We start from the raw sequence: 7,295 nt of genomic DNA on the forward strand, positions 1-7,295 counted from the left end.
TCTGCCGTGTCCAAAAGCTATAAACCTGATACTGGATTTGTTTTGCTCCTAGATGATGCAGGAGAAGTCATTCTCAGAGGAGGAAGAGGCGGAGGTGAAGGTATTGGCCTTGTCTTCCTTCTGTTGGACCATCTCTCCACTCTGCTACCTGAAGGAGCCTATCAGGTTTTTCCCATCCTTCCTCAGTCAGCACCTGAGCAAATTTGCAGACTTCTACATCCAGAGTGAGTATGGAGGTGTCCTGAGCCCAAGTTGAGTTAGATCCTTCCTGTTTCTCTCTAGCTTAGTTGATAGTGAGCAAATCAATATCACTTCACCCAGAAATGATAGAGAAATGACAGAGAGTTGGGGCAGATTTTTAGAGATGCAGTCTTAAAGATTTATCTTCTCTGGAAGAGCTGACCAGTTGTATGATTTCAGGAATACAGTAGCTAATTAAAAAGCGAACATCAGATTTGGTTCTGTCTGGATCCAGCACCAGCATTATGATATCCAACTGCTGTGAAGGGCAGGGAATGGCCTAGCCCCTGAGTTCCCAGTATGGCAGTGTAGGGTCATAGTATGCCTGCCAGCACTTTGCTTTGCACCTGCTGAATTCTCTGCCCTAATTTCATTTTTTAAAAATGTTCTTCGTTAAAGAAAAATTTGCACACCATGTAGACTATAACCCTTATTTCAAACTGTCTCTAAATCCTTCATATTCTTAGAAGATTAAGTGGAGGATGGCTGCAGCTCAATGCTTTCTTTTCCATGCTGTGAGAGTGCTCATAACATGGGCTCAGTATTCCAAATGTGCCAACTGATTCAAAAAGTTGGAGACCCCAGCCTAGCCCTTTGATCCCCTGAAAGCTACACATGTCAGTGAAATTGCCCAACCATTATGAAGCTATTTGAATGAAAGGTTGAGATGAAAGATGTCAAAGATTAGAATGGTTTGACTTCTATTCTTGATGAGCTATTTCAATATGCAGGGGAGACTGACACTGGCAGTCTTGCCAGTGTTTATCTGTGACTGAGCTCTTCGTCTCTTGCAGGTCAGATCTGCTTGGGGCTGGAGCAGACAAAGCCACCACACTTACAGTGGACTTGGTTGGGCCATGCAGAGCTGGAGTACCAGGGCTGCATCCTGCAGGTGTCCACCCTGCAAATGTACATTCTTCTGTGCTTCAACAGTGCTGAGGTCCTGATTTTCTCTAATTTCTGACATGGCATGTGTGGGAAATAGATTGTTTTATGCAGCTTTTCCCAAACCAAGTACAAATTTGTGCACCACAATATGAGTATAAATTGCAAATACATGTAATAGCAACATGTTAAAATGTTTACATATTTTGTAGTTGAAGTATAGAAACTTGGAAGTATAATAATATGTCACATACACATTGAAAAGTTGTACCTTCAAGTCATTTTTGAGTCTTGGCAACTGCTCCCTGCATTTTTCAGAAGCGGTTTGTCCTTGCCTTCTTTTTCCTAGGGCTCTGTCTCCCTAGAAAGTTGCTTTAATTTAAGCATTACCACTGGTCCATTTGCCTGGCACGCTTGACTCTGAGTTTGTCTTGCCTTAGCTGGAGATGCCAGAGGATGAATCTTTATAAGCAAAATATGAACTTTACTATTACAGTATCTCCCTGCCCCCCCCCCTTTCCTTTGGCTTGTAGAAGGAAAAACATTCCTTTAAAAAAATCACCCCCTGAATTTTACACTGAACATGGAAATGGATCTTTGCTAATCCCAAGAATTTATTGTGCACTAGGATACAATTATGAGAGCCAGTTTGGTGTAGTAGTTAAGGCACCAAGCCAGAAACTGGGAGACCGTGACTTCTAGTCCCACCTTAGGCATGAAACCAACTGGGTGACCTTGGGCCAGTCAATCTCAGCAGTAGGAAGAAGGCAGTGGCAAATTAAATGTTGTCAAGAAAACTGCAGGGACTAGTCCAGACAGTCTCCAGGAGTTTTACACACACACATACAAAGGATACAGTTGTAAATTGACTCTGGATGTATTCCAGTTTGAGGCAATTTTTCTATTATGCAGATAAATGTAGTTTCTCCTTTTTGTAAGAGAAACCACATTTCCCTGAATGGTGGGAAGTACCAGCAGGGCATTGAATCAGTGGCCTTTGTTCATCAACTTGTATTCAGCCAGATGGTTTGCCTGATTCAGGCTGGAAGCAGCTTCTGGCTTCTCTTATTTTACAGCTGCAGACATTTGCTTCCCAAATTAATTGAAAATGTTTAAATTTACAAAACCAGTTTCAATGAGAGTTTGTCTATTCTGAGACCACTAAGAATCCTGAAATGTTCTACAATCTTAACTCTCAGTATGATCTGCAGTATGAGGTTTAAAAGTGTTACTCTGAATTGGGTGTTATTTTTTGAAATCTTGGTGAGGCTGAATTGATTGTGTGTGTGCTATGCTGGGAATCCCTTTGCCAGGATTTCTTCCTCTTGTCTGTAGTTTACTGCACTGATCAAAATCTTGGAAATGGGAATTTCATTGCACTTAAGATCTTTCTCAGAGTGGGTCTAAAGACTAGATGTCACAGCATTCTCCTCTCTTTTTCTGCATACTCAACTTTATTTTTCCTTCTATTGGTTTCAGGAAGTTTCTGTGGAGACGGTATTAGAAGTCACAGGTCTCTCCCCTGTCTTCCTAGGTCATGCACTGAAACCTCTGACAAAGGAGAATGGGATCCTCACCCAGAGGCAGAGTAAGTAGGGAGGAACTTTCTGTAAGAGGAGTGAGGATTTTGTCCTTTTGGAAAATTACCCTAGTAAGTTGGGTGGAATTTTGACTTTGGGCTGCTCCCATGGGGTACTTGGTTTACCAGCTTTAGTTATGAAACAAGAGAGCTTTCTAGCTAGGTATGACAAGAGGCAACTGAATTCAGGAAGGTCAGCATGTCTTTGCTTCTCTAAGCTCCAGTGTTCTTTGACTGCTAGGTATTTTAAGACTGAATGAGGAGGCATTAGGTCATGTGTCTGGTCAGTGCCTGTGGCTCTTGCCCAAACCAATGGACCTGAATGTGGAAGAAAAAGTATGCCATGCTTTGGAGAAGAAAAGGAACTTCATCTGCTGCCTCCTCATCCAGATCCTGAAGGAGGAGAAAGAGATACATATCGACAGCCTGGTGTTCAAGGTATAGATTACAGGGACTTAACCTTTTACTCAGCCCAGCTGGTAATCCAAAGAAAGGCTACAGATAGTCCTTGGGTTACAACGGCAATTGGGACCAGAAATTGTTGTTAGCCGCCCAGAGTCACTGGCCTTTGATGGGCGGCTGTATAAGTTGAACAAATGAATGAATATATAAATAAATAAAATTTCTGTCGCTGAACATGACCACATTACTTAGCGACAGCAGGTCCCTGTAACCCCAAGACCATGTGGGATGTTAACCAAGGACCTCATGTGAGAATGACATGGGAAGAGGCGGGAGTCCCAGGCAAGCAGGCCAGTGGGCAAGAGCTGCAGGTGGGAGGGTGGGTGCTGCAGGCAGGTGCTAAAGAGAATGGGTGGGTATGCGGGTGCCGCAAGGGCCAGGCAGGTGCCATGGGCAGGCGCTCCGGAGCACAGGTGGGCGCCATGGGAGGGAGGGCAGGTGCTATGGAGTGTGTGAAAAAGGCAGCAAGAGCAACTTGCAACCTCCTGCTGGCTTCCCCATTGACTTGTTTGTGGGAAGCCAGCAAGGAAGGTTGCAAATGACAATCACATGACCACGGGATGCTGCAATTGTTATAATTGTGAGCTGGTTGCCAAGCATTCGAATCACGATCACATGACCACGGGGACACTGCAATGGCTGCAACTTTGTGGACCAGTCATAAGTCCCCCTCGTTCACCACCGTTGTAACTTTGGTCTCTGGATGAGTGGTCATAACCTGAGGACTAATAATTCCATTCATTCTTTTTGCCTCTCCCAGGTAATTGATGCCTTCCACAAACAGAAATGTGGCTCACCTTCAAACTTCTTGAGAAATGTCTGCAGCAGTGCTGATGTTCTGTCCTGTATCTTGTATTTGCTAAATCAGGGTTTTGTCCAGCGCCAGGAAAACCTTCCACAACTTTTACAGTATGTATCTGTAGATATCCCAACCACAGCACTGCCAAAGAACCAGCCTCAAGTAGTATTTCAGACTGTGCAGATCAAAAAAGTGCCCAGTATGCCTTGTATGGAGAAGAAACAGACATTTTCTACATTTAGATAAAATTGGCTCCTGGTAGGTGTGTGTGACAAGCTAGGAAGGTAAGACTGAAAACTGCGCTTGCTTTTTTAAAAGCACTAGTTTCTGCTTCGTATGGCAGTGGAGAGCTTCCTGTGTGGTTCTTGTTCTTCCTACTGGTTTTCTAAAAGGAGAGCAGAATGCTCCAACATTAAAAGCTGGAAAGAGGAACTGACCAAGCTGTTGCCCAGAGCAGTTTTCCACTAATGTTTTTTTTTTTTCCCTTACCAAAACCAACTGGCTCTATTCTCACACTGCCTGGCTGCAGTTGCGGGACATAACCTGAGTAGTAAGTCAGCACGTTCTTTCCTGCACAGCTTGAGCAAGGTGGCTTAATTCTAAATCCAGGCAGTTCAGAACATCCTCCCCCCTCCCCTGCCCCCCATCTGCATCGCCCTATCTCCAACGGTCACGTTGCCAGAGAATGGAGTGAAATCCCCTTCATTGCACGGTGGATGGTTGGTGCCCATCCTCCTCTTCAGAAAGAGTCTTTGATGCCTGCCTCTGGCCTTAAGGAACGCACTTTCCCCATCTATTTGCAGTTCTTTTCTACTGTTAAACAAGGACTGTGTTCTTTTTGTAATCCACATTCATTTATTTAGAAAAAAACACCCTTCAATCCTCAGTAAAGAACAAGTTCTTAGCATTTCTGTTATCACTTTGGTTTCCCCTTGTGTTTATTTAGTCTCTTGCATCCCTGCCTAGTAAGAGTTACTTAATAAAGATTGGATAAAAGGAAGCTGTAGATCACAGTGAAAAATCAGGCACTTTTTCCATTTCCTTAGCCTTGAAACTGAGAAATTTATTTTCTATTCAGAGCTCACAAACCTATCTGTAGCATACAACTTCAGATGATTTATCTACTTGCATTTTGCATATTATAAGCAAGTAGTTGCTTATTTCACTATGAGAAAGAATTGGTTGGGGGCTTTTTACTTTTTGACACTACAGCAGTAGATCGCTTGAGTTACAAAAATGAGAGATGGAGGTTCCTGCTGAGTAGTATTTCTGATGCTGACATTTCCATGGTTTATACTTCAATCTACCTGGTGCCTAATGCAGCTGCCTTCCACTTCAGTTCTTTCTTATGTATCTAAAATCTTGGAACTGTATCAATGGCCAAATTCCAAATAAAGACAGATTTGGCAATATGCAGAATGTGGCTTTTTGAATTACAAACAGAGTGGTACATGGTTTAGCATGAACAAGTGATTCTGGCTTACAAGAACAACAGCTCACTTCTACCCTTAGCAAATTATAAACAACAAATAGGAACTGCTTTACTTTATATGCTCCAGCAGGCCTTTTGCACATGCCCCCATTTTGCGCATGCAAGGAATGGAAAGAGAATTCTTTAGATGGTGGAAGAACAACTGCAAGAATTTAACATTTGTAGAAAGCAACTTTTAGCTGCTCAGGTATGACTAATTCTTGTGCAGCCAGCACAGAGCTTTTTCATATTAGATCTCTTCCTACTCAATAGTACTTTTCTTGACACACTTTTCCTTCCTTTGGAGATAGTTTTTAGCAATATGCAATTTCACCACAGAATAGGATCAGGCATAAGAGAACCAGAAGGGACTACAAGTGATGGAATTGGGGAGTATGATGATTTAGTGCAAAATCCTCACAGGATTTATTTTTTATTTCTAAAGAAGTATAGAATCATAGAATCATAGGGTTGGAAGGGACCTTGGAGGTCTTCTAGTCCAACCTCCTACCCAAGGCAATTATGCTTTCCTTCAAAACAGTTCCTACCTCCCCTGCCCCCCCCCCCCAAATTGTATTCCGCACAAGGAGTTAGATTTAAATACCAGATACGGCTTTTATTGCCTTTTTTTTTTTTTTTGCAGCAATGATGATAAAATCATATACTTCTGAGCATGTGTTTTGTGCAGGAATAAGCTATATTTTTCCCCATGGAGGGCTGCATTCATTTGGCAATAGAACCATAACCAGTGCAGGCTAGTACAGTCAAAAGAAGATTGGATGTGGAAGTTCTGCGACAGCCTCATTTCTTCTCTCTCTTTCTCTCTCTCTCTCTCCTCCCTGCCAAGAGAGCCAGCCTGCTATTCCCAGCAGTCTGATGACAGTGCAATTGTGAAAAGAGGCTGAGGACTGTATCTATCCCCATAGCCACAAATTGTCCACTATTGATGCAACGATTTCATTACACTTTTCACTCTTGTGCAAAACTTAAATAGATTATTTAATAATATATGCTGCCTGACTCCCAATGGTGCTGGACAATTTTATAGATCTATTTTATAGAGCATGTGAGTCCACAGGGCCTCATGAAAAGCCTTTGCTTCAGCTCTTAAGAGTCCATTCAATAATTGCTGCTGAACTGTAATTTTAAAGGTAGAGAATATTCATTAAAACATGGGAAGCGGCCACATTAACCGTATATAAGTTAAACAGAGTTCTTATGCTGATCCTGCCAACATCTTGGCATGTAGTTCCAACATATCAGTTCAAGACTAAATGCTGCCCGTGGCCTCCAAAAGATTATGTCATCCTGGTTCAAAAAGAAGCAGATAAGGAAATATAATGGGACGTAGTCATTCACTTCGGTCATGAGCTGCTAGAGTAGCAGGCCATATTCTTTTACTTGTATCCCCAGTCATTGAATAGGGATGTCTGAATAGGCACAGTAGGGGGCTGTAGCATTGCTTAACTGTACACAAAGATCTGAAGCTGCCAGTTGAATTGTTTTGTTTTCTTCAGGTTGACCTCCTTTCATGCCTGTTCTTTAATTTTTCCTTACTTTTTAGAGCAGTGTTTCTCAACCTCAGCAACTTTAAGATGTGTGGACTTCAACTCCCAGAATTCCCCAGCCAGCCATGCTGGCTGGGGAATTCTGGGAGTTGAAGTCCACACATCTTAAAGTTGCTGAGGTTGAGAAACACTGTTTTAGAGTATATTCCAGAAAAAAAACCCCAAGCATTCGAGCAAATCCAAATCTAAAGACCTCTTGTAACGTTCTTTGGCTGATGCCTTGCGCCTCTAAATCACAAAGAAGAACAAACCAGAATTCCAAACAGAATAAAATCAAGATGATGCTCTCAA

The 7,295-nt window shown here is 42.5% G+C and overlaps 1 protein-coding gene across 7 annotated transcripts in view; it reads left to right on the forward strand.

Annotated features, from left to right (window-relative positions):
• LOC103063086 (cullin-9-like) overlaps positions 1-5,377 on the forward strand; it is a 34,255-nt gene extending 28,878 nt beyond the window's left edge. For all 7 annotated transcript variants that reach the window (XM_015891507.3, XM_025162984.2, XM_025162985.2 and 4 more), the window contains 5 exons: positions 53-224; positions 1,035-1,180; positions 2,605-2,713; positions 2,946-3,142; positions 3,927-5,377. In XM_015891507.3, coding sequence (XP_015746993.2) covers positions 53-224; positions 1,035-1,180; positions 2,605-2,713; positions 2,946-3,142; positions 3,927-4,211 — 909 coding nt within the window. In that variant the 3' untranslated portion in view covers positions 4,212-5,377. The remainder of the gene's footprint in view (positions 1-52; positions 225-1,034; positions 1,181-2,604; positions 2,714-2,945; positions 3,143-3,926) is intronic.
• Positions 5,378-7,295: the final 1,918 nt, after the last annotated feature.

Source organism: Python bivittatus, unplaced genomic scaffold (assembly GCF_059951505.1).
Source record: "Python bivittatus isolate LINGU-HERP-01145 unplaced genomic scaffold, Pbiv_v1 ctg000020_np1212, whole genome shotgun sequence".
In the NCBI taxonomy this organism is placed as follows: domain Eukaryota; kingdom Metazoa; phylum Chordata; class Lepidosauria; order Squamata; family Pythonidae; genus Python; species Python bivittatus.